The 19,565-nt window shown below is 43.6% G+C and overlaps 1 protein-coding gene across 1 annotated transcript; it reads left to right on the top strand.

Moving 5' to 3' along the window:
• The first annotated feature begins 345 nt into the window (after nt 1-345).
• LOC127026905 (scale keratin-like) lies at nt 346-708 on the top strand. Its single transcript, XM_050912200.1, has one exon. It carries the CDS (start codon nt 346-348, stop codon nt 706-708), a length of 363 nt encoding a protein of 120 aa, XP_050768157.1.
• The last annotated feature ends 18,857 nt before the right edge of the window (nt 709-19,565 follow it).

Raw genomic sequence — 19,565 nt, 5'->3', positions numbered from 1 at the left:
TGCTTGCATGTTTCAGAGAAAGAATGCTTAATGATTTTATCTATGCCTGGGAGTGCTTTGCAAAAGAAGACAACAGTTTTAGGAACAGTTTTAAATAAATATTGCTAGGTCAATCCTCATCTGTCTTTAAAGAGGCTTTGCTGACTTCTAACAGGTTATCTAATCTTCATTATTTCTGCATATGAATTGCAATCACACTTTATACTTAGCTGTAGAAGAGTAACTTTCTGAATATTGTATAGCTTGAATAAATGAGGGCTCCCCTTTGCAAATGCACCTGCACTGTCGCCCTTGACCCATGCTCTCCCCACCCTATGTGTTTCAGGCTCACTTCCAGCCAGAAAGATGTCTTCCTGCAGGCAGGTCTGCAACTATGGCAGCTACTCGCCCTGCGACGTGAGGTGCCCCCCGCCATATGCGAATGCCTGGAACCAGCCCTGCATCACCTCCTGCGGGGATTCCCGTGCCGTGGTCTACCCACCACCCGTGGCCATCGTCTTCCCGGGCCCCATCCTCAGCTCCTGCCCTCAGGAGAGCGTAGTGGGCACCTCAGCCCCACTGGGTCTGGGCAGCTCCTTTGGCTACGGGAGCTCCCTGGATGCCCAGAGCTCCTTCGATTCCGGTGTCTTCCTGGGTGGCAGGTACTCCTACCCCTGCTATTCCCGCAGATACACAACTTACCGTCGTGGGAGCTGCGGGCCCTGCTAAGCCCTGCAGGGATTCCCTGTGGAGCAGGACCCAGCAGGGATCAGAGCAAAGTCCCAGTCCGTGACTGAGCAGAGGGACATGGCTTTCAGAGGGGCAGCATACCACGCTGCAGTGGGGGTCCTCAGGAGCTGGGCACACTCAGCCACCCTGAGAAACAAGCCCAGGCACTGTATTTCCCTTCCTGTTGGATTATGTGTCTGCTAACAAGATCCCAACTCTGTGTTTGAGGGGCCATTTAATTGAGAAATATAGAAAAGGCCTTATTTTAAATTCAAGTGGTTTACAGAAGACTAAACATCAGTGCAAATTAGATCCTGTGTATTCTGGCCTCTCATATGGACTGATGTTTCATGGCTTTTGAGGTATAGTGGAAAAACTTCTCGAAGCTCCAGTTTGATTCTGGGAGCTACCCTGTTTCACATAGTCTGGGATTTAAAAAAAAAAACAAACAACCCTCAAAACCAAAAAAAAACCCAAACAAACAGATGAAAAGTAAACTCGACTCTCAAATGCTGCAAATGTAGCAAAGACAGAAGATCATCCTACGAACTGCAGCCCTCAAAGAAGACAACCACGTCCATCCCCAGCAAACCCTGCAAATGTATTCTGTATTCTCTGGATTGTTATGTTCCGCTGCTATGAAGTCCTTGTCCTGTTTCAATTAAAGCTGATATTGCATCACAACATTTGCCTTCTGGTTTCCTTTTCTCCTCAGCTTAAAACTATTGGACAACGATGCTAAAATGATGCCTCATTTGAGACCCAGGCTCCTCTGGGTGTTAATCAACAGCAAAGGACAAGGTGTCCTGGTTGTTGCTTGTGAGTTGTCCACTTATCCACAAGATGTGGACATCCCTAAAATCTTTTGTAAGGATTTGTGGTGAAAGGGGTGGGATTAAACAATCATGCTAGACTGTTGGATCAGAGGTTATCTTCATTCTCCCACTAGCTTACAGAGAGAAAGGAGTTGCCCTCAGTATCTTCACTACATTTGAAAAGTGTATTTGCTCCTTAAAGACTTCTGCTAACTGCCAGTACTAGGAATAGATTCCCATTTCTATCCTGGGAAAGCGCTGGCTTCAGCTTCTGCATGGAGCCGGACCCAGACGGCGCAGAAGCAGTGGTGTGCAGTGTGTTGCGGGTATGTACGTAGCATGATTTTTCTCTGGCTATTAAGAGCATTCTCTTTTTGCTAAAACTGAAGGGCCAAAACTCTTATTTCCAAAGTAACTGAGCACTTGTGACTGGAAGAAAACTGCCTTTTGGTGACTACTGGAAACTTACTGTATCATCTGGAAGAGAAATAAGGGAGCTCAGAAGGAAAAGAAGTCTTTTCATTGAAATGGGGGTAAGTGGAAAACTGAAGTGGAATGAACACCAGGTCAGCGCTATGCAATACGCCTTTTAATGGGCATGAGAAGCAGAGCTAACAGTTGCAATAACAGAGGGAATAAAGACAGACACTTCAGGACCCTGTATATCACGCAGTTTGTGATATTAAGTCATGCATTTGGTACGAGAATTTCTGCTTTCCTTGTTACAGCTGTATAATTTGAGTTACATGTCCTGGTTTTACCCCTTTACAATATATTCCTTTTAAAGCAGGCATACTGAGGCAAATGAGGTTTCCATTACTCTTGTACTGTAGTGCTGTGGAAGGCCATAAAACAATGTACAAACTCCTACAACACGTTAAACTGAACATTGTTTAACCTCAAGGGTATTGAGGACACCTCAATACCAGCAGTGCACAGATCATTTTTTGTAACTGAACATCCAGCCTATCCTCAGGAACAGTGCAATAAATGCATAGGTGGGAAAGTATAAACAGAAGATGCCAAAAGGCTGAAGTGTAAAATGGAAAATATGCTTATAGGTTGAGCTGCTTATATTTTTCTTATAAATAGCAAATTTGTTCCAAGATGGAGCTTAAGGGCAATGAAAATCTTCAGCTAAAGTAATCTAAATGGGGAGAAAATAAGAGTTTTGAAAAGGAAAAGTGGTTAAAAACATTCTGAACTGTTTAACTTCTTTGACATCTCTCTAAGAAAAATGGCTTTTACTCTCTGCTTTAAAATTTAGAAGCTGGGATTTTAAAAGGAATTGTTTTCCAGGTGGATTTTTTTTTTTCTTCTTCCTTGAAAAATTCTTTTTCTTTGCTGGACCCTGACTAAATCTTTTTTTTTTTTTTTCATCTGCATGTGTGTGTGTGTAGTTATACAGTTTGCCCAGCTCTACCTATACACCTGGTTTTCTGGGCGCTGCTGAGACCTCACAGCTCCTGCTGGCTTCAGTCAGAGCAGTGAGCTCTCAGCTCTGCACAGGCTCAGACTCAGTTTCCCATCCATGATTTTCTGCCGTGTTTTCCATATTCTGGTTGCTCTGTGCAGTGAACTCCCATGAAGTATTTAGCATGGCCCACAGCTTCCTTGGCTGTAGGTGCTGTACCATTGGCAAGAGTATGGGCTACAATTTCCCCTTCCCAGTGACGAGTATCCAGAACTGTAAGACCTGCTGTAATTGCATGCACCCCCATAACCATTTGAGCCTCCAAAAAGAATGGAGCCCCTTAAGCCAACAGCATTTCCATAACCCCTGTAACCAACACAGCCCCCAGAACCAAATGGGTGGCCAATGCTGAGTGGTCCACAGCTGCCCATGATACTTTCCTGTGGGCAAGAGCTGCGAATCGGTCCTGGGAAAGTCAGGACAACGGGTGGTGGGTAAATGACCGCTCTGGAGTCATCGCAGGATGTCACGCACAGCTTGTTTCAGGCATTGGCCAAGGGCTGAGGGGAGGTCACCTGACACAGGCTGCTGTATGGTATGCACAGGTCTCTGCAGTAAGACGTCACTCTGGAAAGCACGTAAGTCTGAAACACAGGGAGGAGATAAGAATAACACCTGATCCCTTGCAATTGGTGCACAGCTCCTTGCAGTGAAGGCTGTCACCCACCAGTCCCTTCCTGCACCTGGGATGAACATACAATAGGAGTGACAGAGATGCTTGGAGGGCAGCTGGGGGCTCTGCTAAGGCTTGTGGATAGATTGCTTTCTGTAAATAGCCAGCCTAAAAAAAACCCCCAAATTTCATCCTAATTCCAAGCTAGACCTGATTCTTCCTGTTTCAAAATATTGTTAGAAATTCTGGCTACTTCAGAGCTCAGCAGAAGCACTAAGCACAACTGCATGACATTTCTGTGGTCACGCTTGGAGCCAGTGCAGAAGCAGAAGCCTGCCCTCAGGAGCTCTCCAATAGGATGTCCTGTATTTATTAGGTGAGTTCCTGTGTCCCTCAGGGCACTGACTGTGGTGCATCCTCTTGCCTCAAGGCATAGATTAAATACAGTATAAGAAGCTCCTTTCACAGAAATATTTGCAGTCCAGGAGCCCACTACAGCAAATATTAGCACAAATACAATGGTAAATGGTATCAGACAGGATCTGGAGCTAAAATGGCTTGTTCTATAAAGAAGGAGAGAGCTGCTATTTGAGATTAGACCTGGGCTCAGCCTAGCCTACTGCTTTCTCACCTACAGATATTCTAGTTTCTTTTAATTTTCTGTAAAAAATATTCAGTGCTGGTGTGCTCAATTATGGAGTTATTTTTCTAGGACAAAATTGTGCCCTAACCCGAAAACTGAGTCTTTCTATGTATTTCCACCTGCCCAGACCTTAAACATGCACAGGAGACATAAATCTGTGTATGCATGAAACAAGAAAAAGGGTTAAAATTTTAAACTTCCATAGCCATATATGAAAGAATGAACATTTGATTAGATGAGAATCTTGCTAAATAACCATCCTAAAAAATTATCTCCGGTATCAAAGTATTTCTATAGTGAGACTGTACAAAGTAGAGGAGAGAATTTAGACCCCCTAGTACTCAATGGAAAGTGTCTAAAACCCCTGTGGGTCTCTAAGTCCCACATTACCTCCCCAAATCCACATCTGTCAAAGCCCACAATAGACTGCTTGCAGTAGAGGCTTGTTTGTAGCAGCCAGCTACAGCAATTTGGAGAGTAACAAAGCCTTACACCAAAACTAAAGCTATAACAGTCAAAAGAATAAGCCAAATCAGACTTATTTGATCCACTGAAGAGAGAAAGTTAGGAGAAGCAGGTAAACAACCTTGAGCTGCAAGTGCTTTTATACAATTCCTCCAACTGCCTGGAGGCTAGAAGATCTATTTGTTGGTGATTAGCTCATTTACTTGTAAATCAGGTGTTGTTGCTTGGATCATTCCTTCAACTGCTGTAATTATCTATCTTAGGATTAGTTGTTAGTTCTGAGCCCCATACAGTGTGATATCCATCTGACAACTGACTTAGGCTTCTTCATGGTCACTAGTTGTAGCTGACAACACAAAACGTTGCTTTTCAAAGAAAGTGTGCAAAATTCCTCATTAGATTTTGAAAACTTTGGCTTGAACTTCTTGGTTGATGTATTGGAGAAATCCAAATCCTCCAGGCTGGAAGCAGAGCTGGAGACTAAATAAATCTGTGAACTCTCCATTTCCATGGAGAATTATAACTTCTTTACACAATGAAATAACAAGCAAAGTTATCACTGGAGAAGGAGGGTTTATATCATTTGTACTATATATGTTTAATTAGGAGAGCTTAATTTAGCACACTACAAGGCTGGTTTTCAAACTTTTTTTAAACAACATAAGCCTAGATTTATGTAGGGTAATCCTCTTAGGTACCTTTTCAACTGATGGAGCAAATTTACACCATATAAAGACCAGAAGGTTCATAAATTTAAGACTTTGATTTTAGTATAGCAGAGAAAAAAAATTGTCTTCTATGGCAAAGAAAATAACCTTGACCTGCAGAGCTACGAAGGGTCTGCTTAGGAGGAGGATAAAATCATGTTTTAAAGTGAAACTATTACTCATTATCAAGACCTAAAACTGCAGCAACATGTTATTAATTTTATTAGAGTAGAACTCTGTATCTACAATGTTAATAACACAGAGGTGCTTTGAAGTCCTTTATTCTGTGGAAAAAAATTAGAACAACCCAGATAAGTGTTGCCTAGAGCTTCCTCATAACCATCCCACATAATTTAAGCATAATCTATGCCGTAAAGGACAGGGCTTAAACTGTTAAGGGTGTAAACAAGCGTGAGAGAGGAATGAATTGCAGCAAGGCATATTTCTGCTGCCCAGCCTACACACAAGGCACTCTGTTTCATCCTGCCAAAACAAATGGCAAAATGTCAACTCTGAAAGCTGTATTACCCCACCCGTCAGGGTCAGCAGTGCAGCTCACAGCCACCATGGCAATGGACCTTATCCAAAGGTTGGGAGAAAAAGACAGGAGAGTTTGTGTCTGGAGAATGGAATGTCTCTGCCAAGACCTTCATAACCATGGTTATCACAACCAAAGCCTCTGTAGGCGTCTGTCGTTTTTGCAAACCAAGACAGCTGTGGGTTTGTTATCACCCTTCATCCTTATTTCATGGGGATGCTGCCTTCAGCTAGCCCCAAAGTGGATAAGGATGGTGAAGTACCATGTGCCATGCCAGGAGTGTGTTAACATCACCAATTACAAGCATCTGAGTTGACCAACTACTGCTCTTGGCTCATTCCTATGGTGATCATCTGAGAAACTAAAAGATAAGTAACCAAATCATCCACCACAGCAGGCAGAGATCTTTGCAAGGGCAGAAGCTTTGAGGGGTCTGTGACATGTTGACCTAAAACCTGCCAAGCTGGTTAAAAACTGGCCATTGCAGCCAGTTGAGAGAGTGGGACATTCCTCCAAAAACGCAGAAGAGCAGCCAGAGATTGGAGGTCCCAAAACCTCCTTTACTGTGGACTACAGAGGGAGCCTAGCTGGCTGGCTTAGCCCTAAGTCAGGTGCCTAAAGCAAATTCCCGCTACATTTTGTCTCACTTTGCACATAAAGACTTCTTTGGGGGAGGGACGGTTGAGTCTCTGTAAGCCTGAAACATGCAGCAAGGAGCTACAATGATAAATCAGTAAAAATAATGGACAGGAGTGAGCGAATTCCTGACCACTCTTCGACATGGTTGACACCCTTCTGGGGAATCAGCAGAAAATTCCAGATTAGCACTTATGGACTCGTTATCTTATTATGTAGCCTGTAAATTCCAGTAATTGTTAAATGCTCCAGTTATATTGGACACCCTAAAGGGACAGATACTGCACAAATGCAGGCCATGAGACATTGCCTTTCCTGAGGGGTTTACCATATAAGCATAAAATAATAGGATGCAAAATCACAGGAGACAGATTTATAGAACTAGTAGTGATTGTTATATTTAACAATTAATAGGTGCAAGAACAGCAGTGGCTGTTAAGAAACAATGCTCATGCTAATCCTTTTAAAGCTGACTTTAACAGCATTAGCAGCGCCTTTACTAACATTTACCTTCAACAGTCCTACTTCCTCTGGTCAGTGGTTTGGTCTCTAGCACTTATGAGTCAGCAGCAATAACAAATGAATAATTTATAGCATGAAAACACAACTTTAGGTATGAGTTTCCAGTAGCTTTGATGATGGTTTGCTGACCGCTGCCAGGGGAAACTGAAGTTGGTTTTATAATGGGGAACATGTGCATTGTCCTTCCAGATCAGACCAAGCCAGCTCCCCGTCCCTGACCCCCTGCGTGCCTTGGAAAAGACAGGATGGGCACACAGCCCTGGCTCAGGACCTCACAGCTCAGCACACACCCTTAGTTCAGGTTAGACGCTGCAATTGTGTGCAGCATCAAAAGCTCCTAAAGAAGGCCTAAGAGCCAGAGTTGATGAACTGTGTAATAACACATTTTTTGTCCTCCAAACACCCATCAATTAGAACTGAATAGAGTCACCACTGGGACGGATCCCAAGCTGTCATTATGGGGAGCCTTCAGCCTCTGACTGTCTCAGAGCTCTTTCCCATTCCCAGGAAGCTAAATGAGCTTCCTAGCCCAGCTTCAGGAACACCAGTGTGAGAGCAGCAAACGCCTTAGCACAATCCTCCCACAAGTGCTAGACAAAAGCAAAGTACACCATCGGAGCATCCTCCAGGCAGCAGCTACATGCAATGCAGCTTCTTTCACACCATTTCTTCCTCCTGGCCATAGCCACCCTCTCAGTTGTACGCCTAGGTGAGGGCTTGGCCCATGGAATTGAAAAAAAAAGCCCACAAAACAAAATCAAAAAGTTTTGGTTTAACTAACAGTGTGACCATCAATTCTAAGGCTTTCAGTCATAACCTCCTTGAGGAAGCATCACCAGTGTTATGTTTTAGAGAGGAATGATTAGTCAACACTGGGGCGTCTTACTCCAGCAATTACCAGGACGGTAATAAGCCTCCACATCACTGCAGTCAGAGAACCATCATTGTTAACATCTCCTGAAATGTCTGTTCCGAGCAAGCCCAAGACTTTCCCAGGCTGTTGCTCCAGGGATCTCCGTAGTGACTCACCATAATCTAGAGATCATTTTGACACACTGGGAGCAAACTGGTCAACAAAAAGAAAAACATGAGGAGATTAAGCGCAGAAACACAAATTGTCTTTATGGCAAGGAGTGATGACTAACTCCAGGGCACAGAGCTCCATCCTCACTTTTTCTGATGAAGTGCAGCCACCATCACCATGAACTTTGTCACCATCCTGGCTTCTCCACATTAATTACACCATGCCTTTTTCTCCATCCGCAAATAGGGTTTGATCTGCATGTATGGGACATGTTGTGGTTAGATATGATTTTGGATGGTGTTCAGCTCCAGATGTGCATGTTTGAAAGAATATTTTCAAGTTAGGTCTCTCTAGCTTTCCCGTTTGGCATACATCTATTGCTTATGCCACTTTAGGGCCTGGTAATTGACTATTGTAGGCTGGCATAGAATTGTTACAGGGAGGGAGTAGTAACTTGCATCATGGGAGGATCTACCTCTTATGCATTACCTTTGCAAAATAATATCTTGTGGTTTATTAGCATGTCTTACTGACTCAAGTTTTGGAAACTAAAGAGTATTACCTTGAAGATTTGCAGGGCTGATTCATGTGCAAAGATTAACTTTGATGATGGATACGGCATTGTGAGCACTGTGTTTGCCCAAATGTGTGGTGAAACATTCCTAACTGCTTTGAAAATGTTGCTTGCTCAGAATGGAATAATAGTTGATACTTGTCAATCTTTTTAATACATTCACAGTATTGGCCTTTGTATTTTATTTCATTATAGCTGGTCTAAAGAATAACCATAGGGATGGGTAACCGAGTGCATTGCTCAGGGCCAGGTAAGCCTGAAGAGGAACGACAGGAAGGTGAGGGCTTCTGCCCCTGTGTGGGGCTTTTGTGGGGCCCCACACAGATCCACAGGGCCCAGACTTTTCAAAGATTTCATATTTAAAAAGCTGTTTTGAAAGTTTGCCACTTACTGAGTGTCCCTACCTCAACTGTAAATATGAATCAATTCTCCTCTCAACAACCTTTTTTTCTTTCCTTCTCTAGTTTTTTCTTGCTGCCAGGCCAAAACTGTCTGTTATTTCATTTATATCAGGGCAGCCAAATATTAAAATTCAGCTGTGGTGTTTAGGAAATACTATAATTTATGTTAGACCTTTCAAAAGATAGCAACAGCTAAGTCTAATCCAAGCTTCTCCATGGAAGCAAGTCATTTAACTTTAGGGCAGCAATTATCTTTTCTATAAAAAGTGACATAATAACTACCTACTTTCCATAAAATATTAGTGATGGCAAAAAGTGATGAAAAGCAAAACAGCTGGGAAAGTAATAGGCAGCAGACTTGGAGCTGTCTCACGGTGTAAACAGAAAAAGAGATTAAGGGAAGGGACTGGCGCAGGCTTATCACTGGGCTGATCTTCATGAAGAGGCATTGACGAAGACTTTGCAGAGCCCGTGGCACACCAGTAGCTCTCCTAGGCTTGCAATTGGCAGCAAGGGCTCCAGACACCAACCCAGACCACTTTCATGGCTGGTTCATGATGACCCTGGCCAGGAGCACGTACCTAGACTGCCTGGAGCACGCACGTAGACTTGCAGGTAGGTTTTGCAGTCCCTGCTGTGTTGCCTTCGCATCAGGGTCTGAGTCAGCCTGAGCTGATTCCACAGGAGGGCAGCAGCCCCAGCACGGAGCTGGGCGATGAGACCTGCGTCCCAACTGCATCCCGCAGCCCCACCAACCTCACCCCGTCCCCGCAGGAGAGACCAGCCTGCCCCAGAGCACATCCCTCCAGGCTGGGAAGGGAGCTGGGAATAAAGAGGAACCTCCACATCCTCTGATGGAGACATATATTAATTGCCCCATCAGACCTTCCCAGCCATGGGAAGATGGGTTCCTGGCTGTTGCCAAGCATCTTTACAATGGTGGCTTTGGTGGTTTATCTAGAGCTGGTTTATTGCTCAGGTTTTCCTGTTTTCCTGTGTTTACCTTTCTCCTCAAATATCCAATTTGTTTAACCTCTAGGATTAGTTGGGTTTGTGGTAGGGAGCTGGGGGACAATGTTGCTAGTTGTGAACGCACAGCATTAAGTTTTTCTAGCCTGATAGCTTGGGGCTTGACAGGGTTGCTATCTGAGTGGTTTCCCTAATAAAAACACGTAGGCTGCTGGGTTTTTAGCCTTTTGAACTACCAAACTCTACTTAATACAGGTAGAAAAACTGCTATGGTTTTTTTTAAATGTTAAAAAACCCAGCTTGTTTTAAAATGTGGTCACCTGGAGAGCGAACTTGCACTTCTGGAACTATTGGGCTGAGGGGTCCAAATGTATTTCGTGAGCCCCTCTCTTAAACTTGGGCTGACTGGAAACAGCCCTACGACTCAATCATTGACATGAAAGGTACCATCATAAAACAAAAGAAAAGCAACTTTATAATGAAAATCATCAGTTTACTAGAAAAAAAATATCCTGAGAAGACATGGAGATAAAGGTGTGTGAAATCATGACCTTTTTTTCCAAATCAGTTATTACAGAGTCTTGGGGAATGTAACCCAAGTAATATACTATTAACATTATATTCACATAACACCTTACATGTTTAATACATTAGTGCGTGTTTGTGAAGCACCCTGACTGCCTTTGTTCCATGGAAGTCTTGGGATATTTCTGGGTGGGTATAATTGCAGGAATGACATGGTATTTCCTAGGCACCAAAAGACTGTGATTTAAATAAGCAAACACATGTACGTAGCCATTATGGAAGAATGAAATTAACATAATCTTTAGTATAAAAACAGCGTCTGAAATTGCTTGGCATGAGCAGGACACACCTGACGATGTCCTAAATGGCATCTGCCTAGAGGGATCCACTGCTGGCACCAGCCGGGCAGACGTAGGTACCTGGGGCTTTGACCAGGACATCCAGGAGCAAGTAAGAAACTGGTGCTCCAGGTCCACACGTGACTGTTAACACTTACACGTGAAATCGAGTTCTTTGCAAAAGCAGGCCGGCAAAGTTTCGATGCAGAAATATGAAGAATATCTTGAATCTGGCTCAGTTCGGTTTGTTTATAGTAAAGAAGGCCTCCAAATAGGACTGGTTATGAGTTAGAACAGGACACTCTAAAAATATACATTTTTCTATAATCTAGAGGTGTATACCTAGAAAATGCAGAACCACGTTTCTCTATGAAGAGGACTTCAGCTCACTGGTTTCCAGACTGCAACCTGGATTATACGGCTGACATCCTGTTTTGCACAGGGGCCTGCAGAACAGAACCAAATCCTTAATTTTACCTGGGCATCAAGTTTTGAGTGGTCTAGGAAGAGTCTCCAGGCCATCTTCTGTTCCTCTATACAAGGCTGAGTGTCATCAAGAGAGCATTGCAAATAAGTAGCAGAGGAAAAAGGAGATTCAGAAAGCCAATGGTTTGATGCAGCAGCATTTTAATGTAAATGCAAAGTGGACTAAACATTTGCAGAAAGAAAAATGCAGACTAGAAAGAGTATATTTCTAGAGACAGGAAAAGCTAAAACCAATTACCCATTCCAGTGTGACGCATTTCATCAAGATATTCACTTTCCTCAATCTTGCTGAGCCTGACATTCAAATCCCTGTGCGTGCTTTGTTTTAAAACCATGGTCAATGTCAAACTGGGTAGAGAAAGTTAAAAGTGTGGATGTAAGATGCAAAGCCACAAGAACAAAGAAAGCATTAATCTAAGCTAAAGCACTATATAGGAATTAAGTGTAGGGTCCTGGTTTTCAGGGATGCTTCCCTCTCCGGTAGCCATGCCTGTAAATCACATGCCATATTCTTTCACTTCTTTGCTTGTTCTTTTCCCGTGACTATTCTTTGTTTTAAGCTGATTAGATCTTCTTACAGAAGCCCCTCTGGCACGGATGCTTCCAGTGGGTGGAATAGGTGTAGGAGCACTCTGGCACACACTGGGGAGCGCACTGGGGAGCGCACTGGGGAGCACACTGGGGAACGCACTGGGGAGCACACTGGGGAGCGCACTGGGGAGCACACTGGGGAACGCACTGGGGCTCGCACTTCGTCGTGAGCTGCGGGGCACACCGATCGATGCAGGGCTCCACGCACTCAGCGCCCTTCTGTGCCGAAGCAATCCCCACAGCCGACTCTAATGAGCCAGCCAGCTCGGCCGACTCCGTGGAGCCCACGATAGTTTCCTGTGGGTAGGTGGTGAGGATGGGTCCTGGGAAGGTCACGACCACAGGAGGTGGGAATATAATCACGCGGGAGTCTGGGCAGGCAATGACGCAGGGCTCATTGCAGGCGGCAGCACGGGGCTCGGGGCATTTCACGTCGCACGGGACAGAGCATGGCTCAGTGCACAGAGTTTTCTCGCAGGACATCTTTTAGCTGTGCTGTAGACCTGCAAGGTACGGGAAGGAGCAAATATAAAACCAAATGAGCTGGTAGGACAGGATCAACTCTTCAGCTAAGCTAAGGCAAGCCCTGAAGAGACACAAGTTGGTAGATAGGTTGATACCCATCCTGTTCTGCTTTGCTTTGCTCTTCTCCTCTGTGGCCTTTCAGAGCCCAATTCCTTCCTGCAGACATCGAACAACCTCTTTGGGGCTGCTGCTTAAATAACGTCTGCTTTCTTCTATGTAGTTTGGACTTCAGAGGTAGAGTTCAGTAAAATCAGGGTAACACAGCACCAACCATTGCAGAAATGGAAAACATGAGAGGTTTTACTGTACTGAATTTACATATTCTGTGGGCTAAGCAGACAAAAGGCAGAAAGAGGTATATAATCCCTATGTTGTACATGAGGGAGTGGATCCCATAAGGATACCAAGTACTATGTTTTTAGTGCAGTTAGTTTGTAACAGGTGGCTTTAATACCGCATATTTAGTATCAAGCTCACTTGGAAAATTAAACAATTAAAAGTCTTTTGCAAGATCACAAGGAAAAAGCTGAAGCACAGCAAAAACCTGAAAGCAGGTCTTCTGAATTTAAATTTCAGAGGGAGTAAGACTGTTCACAAACCTGGACTGAATTCTACACCTTCTTTCTTTCTTTTGAAATAAATTGAAGGGTGGGGAGGTAATTTGGAAAATGTCATAAACCTACATTTCAGGATGTCATTTCAAACTTATCCAAATTCCAAAGCAAAGCACCAAATGAAGGAGCTAGTTAATCTGTTGTTTCACATTGAATGGAATATTTTGGTGCAGCCAAGGCGATTACTTCTTTTCTGTCTAACTGAGCTGCATATTTGAAAAGCCTGGGTGGGGCTCAGTTTGACTCAAGCAATTCTTCTCGGATTTTTTTGTCTTTTGTTGTTTTAGACACAATGCCAAAATACCTATTATTCACCTAAACTTCTCCTGACCTTAAACCCTAATCCACACACTATCTTCAGGTTCCCACCCTTTCATTCTACCACATCTATTAAATCTATGTTCTTTACTTGACCTGCAAATCCCTCAGCAGAAAGAAAGCCAGAGAAAATGGATAGCTGAAAAACAGACCCGAACACATAACATACGGTACAAAATATTTATAGTGGATAATATATTCTTACACAGCCTGTTGAATGTTTTGCATAAGACCACTGCTTTGCATAAACAGAACAAAAACACCCAAAGCAACTTCCCAAGGATTATACGCCTTAAGTAGACATTTTCTGGGTTCCCATTTCTTCTGCGTAGCTGTACTGACAGACGATTTAGTGAAGCCCTGGCCATTCAGACTGACAGTGAGTGCCCAAGAGAGTCCCAGGTGGGGCATTTCCAAAGTCAGACCAAGAACCCTGTAGGGCCACATCCACAGAGACGCTATGTCCTAATAGCTGGCTTCAGCCCGAAAGGTGACCGTAGCTAACTCACCGTCTCAGTATTTATATAGCCTATATCTCAACATTTACATGATACCTCTGTCCAAAATTAGATAAAAATTGGAAGCCACAATCAGTCAGAAGAACGCTGCCAGATATATACTGCCGGCCAAGATATTTTAAGGCTACCTAAAGGCTATATGCATTAAATTTCCGTAAAGTAAAGGAAATCGATATCTTTAATACTATCTAGATTTCACAGGTATTTTTAAACCTCAATCCATCAGTGCCTCTGAATGAATAATTAGCAAATGACTCTTTCATGAAAATAAACTCCTGAATATTGTACAGAATCGCAGAATATTAATCCAAAATTCATCCCTGAGGTAAAGGCAAAGATTTCAAAAATGATACTTCTTTTTTTTTTAGGAAGAAGAAGTTATATCAGAATCCAACTTACTCAGTTCACCGAGGAGAAGTCAAGAGAACCTGCTGGAAGGTTTCTGAATCATGAATGGTTTTATATACCTTCCTGGACCACCAGGCTGATGCAAGAAAATAACGTCATATTTGTGCGTTAGGTTCCATTACTCCCCAAACAAAATTTGACATGTAATTATAGTAATTGTTTTGCTTACTGTTTGTGTTGATTACCCTATTCTCACCAGCACGTGACTTGCACAGTCCCATCCCCAGATTCCTTTCGTTTCATGGTTTTAAGCATCAAACCCATTCTTGCAGCCCTGACGGTGTGAAGGCAGCCCACAGGACCGAACTCAGGCTTGCATGGGAGCCCTGTCAGTGCTGCAGCTGCTCAGAGGCTCTGCAGGGCTCATCCTTGCAGTTCCTTAGAAAACAGGAGTTTGTTTTCCTTGCTTAACACCATGACCTCCAAGAATGCATAAGAGCCTAACCTAGTATTAGTAGTAAGTGTGCTTGCTAGTTTAAAGCTTGTTAGGACGTGTTTACAGAAACTGTAGTCACTGCATGACTGTAGTGCCAGGATTGCCTTGGAGAGACACTCCTAGCAGAGCACAGCATTGCCCATGGTGGCCTGGCTCCTCATTCGATGTTCAAGTCTCTTCCAAGGCAAGAATATAAAACGGTGCAAGGGAATATAAAAAGTGAATATAAAACGGCAAGAATATAAAACGTGGCAGCCGTAGCCCCTGTTTAGCATGAGAGGTCTCCTCCTCTGCAATACGATTCCTTGCCAAGTCCAGGAAGAGACGTAAGGGGAGAAAGGTCATTTTGGTTAAAGTGGGATGGCGAGAGGGATCTAGGAATTGCTCAGTCTGGTTTGGAATAAATCACTCTATCCCCAGTCCCTTTCACAGCGGTTATGGTCACAGCTGCTTCAGAAAAATGCTTATGAGTGTGGAGGAAAGTGCTGCAGGAAACTCAAGGTAAGTGAGCAATGCTCTGGCAAAGCAAGCAAAGCTGGTCATTCCCCATTTAGCATACAGGTGGGCCAGGGAAAAGAGGAGCAACTGATTTATTTAAGATTGCTCAGGCGGGCTTCGGTGATACGGAGGACTAAGAGTTACAGTACTGATTTGTGCCCAGCTTGACCCGCTGTGATGAAGCAGCAATTCATGCCACGTTTGAAGCACAGATCCAGCCCCCTCAAGTGATATAATACTATTTAAATTGGCAAATATGCCCTGATTTGGAAAGGTGAATATTTGGCCAACTTGTTTTAAATAGTACGATTAGGATAACAAATGCAGAGCTGGCTTTTAATCAAAAAAACCAAAGGGATCCAAATTCCCAAGGTGTTTATCATTGCCTGATTCAGAGAATCACGTGGGTGGCCCTGACATATATATTTTAAAGTGACGCTATGATTCAATACTGTGGAGTTTAATACCGGCAGCCTGTTATTAACATCATAGCACCACAATACTTTGCATATATAAAACATTAGTGGGTGTTTGCAAAACTGTCTGAAAGCATTTCCTCAGAACATTTCCAATAAGTGTTCTTGCCTAGAGGATCCTCCAAAATCACTCTGCTTCCAAGAGATAATTGATAGCATAGAAGTTGCAACAATAATAAGCAAAAATGTTGGATATGTATGGAAATGAGGGAGGGGAAGTGAACACAGAAACTGTTCAATGTGTGCATGTACACGTTGTTTGGGCTGGCAGGTCCCAAGATTACGGTGACAACCAGAACTGCTACCCAGCCAGAGCTACACATGTAAATTTAACCCACTGTTCTGGAGCTATGCAGGGGAGATGAGACGGGCTGCTGAGAGAGGATTTGAATAGTATATGTCAGGTGTTGTTCTTACAGACACAGCCCAACACATCAACCTCTGGCAGCTTTGGAAAAGCGTGGATTGACTGGCATTCATCTCCATCTCCTTTCAGCAGCACCACCCTGCCAGGCAATTTTTGCCATGACTCCTCCTGCACTCTTGCTAACGCTCAGCTCGCATGGCAGCATCCTCCTGTCGCTTTCGCCCTGTATTTGGCTGTCTAAGAGGCATTTCCAGTGTCAGATGTTCCTTTGCTATATTTCTGACTCAGAGGCATTTCCCACGAAGCCCCGTGGCAGGAGCAGGGCTGCAGGAGGAGCCACTCTCACCCTCCTGGCATGAGCTCGCTTACCCAGAGCAGCTCCAGAGGGAGCTTTTGAGTAAGCCCAACTTTCACATACATATATGCATTTATTCTCTTACATATATTTATTTATTTACATGTATAAAATTAGTGATAAGGAAGTAATTGCACAATCGTTGGTAAAGGATTTCAGACTTCAAACTGGTGAAGTAACAAATGCTGATGTGAACAGGTAAATTAAATGAATATGAATTGCTTGAGAAGATGAACGTTCATCAAAAACAGTGCTGAGCAATGCCAAGGGCTTAAAAAAAATCATTATTTGGGAAAAACAGACTTATGGGACATCATTGTGGAAGAGAACTAGTGAGGTTGCTCAACGCTCCCCTGAATTATTCCTGGAAAAGATTTGTCTAAGCTGTTCTTAAAAGTGTTCCAGTACTGGGATTCCATCGTCTCACTTGCAAATCTGTCAGCACTTGGCTGCTCCTGCAATTGGAAAGTGGGGTGTTTTTTTTCCTAAAACTAATCACAGTCTTCTTTATTGCAATGTAAGATGATGACTTCATCTCCTGTTTTTCCACTGAATAAAGGCAATTTTATTACCTTTCTCCTTGAAGTAATGCTTTACGATTTTATATTCCTTCTTATGAGCCTCTCTAAAATAAACAAATCAAATGTGCTGGATAGTTTCTGTGAAATAAGACCAAGAAGAGACTTAAACAAATGCAAGTGACTGCAAGGGGGGGAGATTTCTTTAATTAGGAAACACTGTAATTAGAGAAGGAAGAATGTGCAAGCATTTAATTATAACTATAATTAACTATTGGAATAATTTGGCAGAGATGAGTGATTCCTTACTGACTTTAAATCAAAAATGGGTGTTCAGTCAAAAGGTGTATGTTTAAAGAGAAATTATGGAATAGAGAGAAAGTACTGGCTAATATTTTCTGGTTCATATTGTCCAGAAGATCCCTCCTGGCCAAAAAATCTGTAGGCACGAGAATACAAAATATCTGTTGTGACTTAAGGTACAATGCGGCACCAGCACCCAGTCTCAAAACCTGTCACTTCCATGTTTTCTTTCCAATCGATAGAATAGCACAAATAGCGGAGAAAGAAAAGCTATGTGCACACATGCCAGGAGAAAAGAAGGTATTGCAAGATTTCTGATTAAATTGAAAAAAAAAAAAATTGAAGGCTATACAATTATGTAATAAACTGTACAGTTATGTCTATATTGACATTAAAATTGTGTCTACAGTTCATATAAACACAGTAGACATAGCTTCAAGTTAGCCACTGTAGCTACTTTTGGCATCAAAAGAGTTTCTTCCCATGATCTTAAAATCTGGGTAGAGGTCTTTGAGTCACCTTCCTGCCACCGTTGCTTTCACTAGGCAGGTGAATTCTGCGAGGACTCATTGCTTTTGCCTTGCTTTTCTCTCCACTGCCTTTCCAGACCTTCAGAGGCATTGAAGAGACAGCGGCAAATCATATTTATTATTTTTGTATCTCTCTTTTTGTCTTTTCTCTTATTCACATTTAGGTCTTACACAGACACATCTGTGTGCTTCATGTTAGCAGAGTAGTCCAACTAGATTCATAAGGATGAGTCACGTTGTTACGGGAAGTTTCTTCATAACAATTAAGAGAAGTAGGGAGCACTAAGTCAAGAGAGAGCTGAAGGGCATGTGTGTGCACAAATCTAAATATTCAGTGTTTCAAGAAAAATTTGAAAACCAGAGCCCTTCACATGAAAGAATTGTTATGTGACAATTAATTAGAACTGATATTGTATGTTCCTGTTTTCAAAAGGAGCATGTCTGTCACTAGGTCATATTTCTAGGAAGGCATCAGCTGATTTACCCGTTTTGATTCTATGCCAGGTGACACTACTAGCAAATACTAAAGGATGTGGTGCAAAATTTATGTTCCCCCCATTAAACACAATGCTACAGTGTAATAAAGGGGCCTGACTCTCTTCCAAGACACTCACAGATTTGTCAGGGCTATTGCTGAATTACCCAAAAGATTACTTGAAACTACAAGTTACAAGGAAAAAAAAATAGAGGGTCGAGTTTGAATGCAGCATAGCTTTAATGACAGGGAAGCACAGGATACATTTGGTGAAGACAGTCACGCAGAGCACAAAGGACGTTTCCCAGGGCTTTGGGAAGAGATGCAGCTCCACGCGTGACAGCAAAGTCGGTCGCTTGGACATCACCGGGTTGCAGCTTCCCTTGCGAGGTTAGCACAGCCCAGGGCTGCTGGAGTGGGAGACGTTGCCCCTTCAGAAATAACCAGAGCTACAGCTTCCTCCGCCAAACCTCCTGTAACCAGAGTAGCCCCCACCGCTCTGAGAGCTCCCCCCACCAAAGCACCGGCCTCCTCCAAAGGAGCCCCCACCGTAGGAGCTGCCTCCTCCGCTGGAGCCCCCAAAGCCCCCGCCGTAGGAGCTGGACCCGAAGGATCTTCTGCCTCTGTAGGAGCTCCCAAACGACCTGCTTCCTCCGTATGAGCCCCCAGAGCCAAATGAACTACCCCCTCCGTATGAGCCCCCCATTCCTAGGGAACTGCTGCCTCCGTATGAGCCCCCCATTCCTAGGGAACTGCCCCCACCATATGAGCCACCCATCCCTAATGAACTGCTTCCTCCATATGAACCCCCAGCACCAAATGAGCCCCCTGATTCAACAGAGCCCATTGCCCCTGAAAACCCCCCAATGGGTGATGGGATCGAGGTGCCCACTATGCTCTCCTGAGGGCAGGAGCTGAGGATGGGGCCCGGGAAGGTGATGACCACGGGCGGTGGGTAGACCACGGCACGGGAGTCCCCACAGGAGGTGACGCAGGGCTGGTTCCAGGCATCCGCGTATGGCTCTGGACAGGTCACCTCGCAGGGTGAGGAGCATCTGCTGCTTATGAGCTGTCCTCCTGAAGACATCTTTTGTGATGTAGATAAACCTGCAGCACAGGTTAAGGAGTAAAAGTAAAATATATGTGCAGCTCTGTGCCTTTACACAATCACCATGATGATACAAGCTGTATATTT

This window comes from Gymnogyps californianus, chromosome 29 (assembly GCF_018139145.2).
Source record: "Gymnogyps californianus isolate 813 chromosome 29, ASM1813914v2, whole genome shotgun sequence".
NCBI classification, from domain to species: domain Eukaryota; kingdom Metazoa; phylum Chordata; class Aves; order Accipitriformes; family Cathartidae; genus Gymnogyps; species Gymnogyps californianus.
The sequence above is the reverse complement of the archived record's forward strand: the minus strand, read 5'-3'. Positions and strand labels throughout refer to the sequence as shown.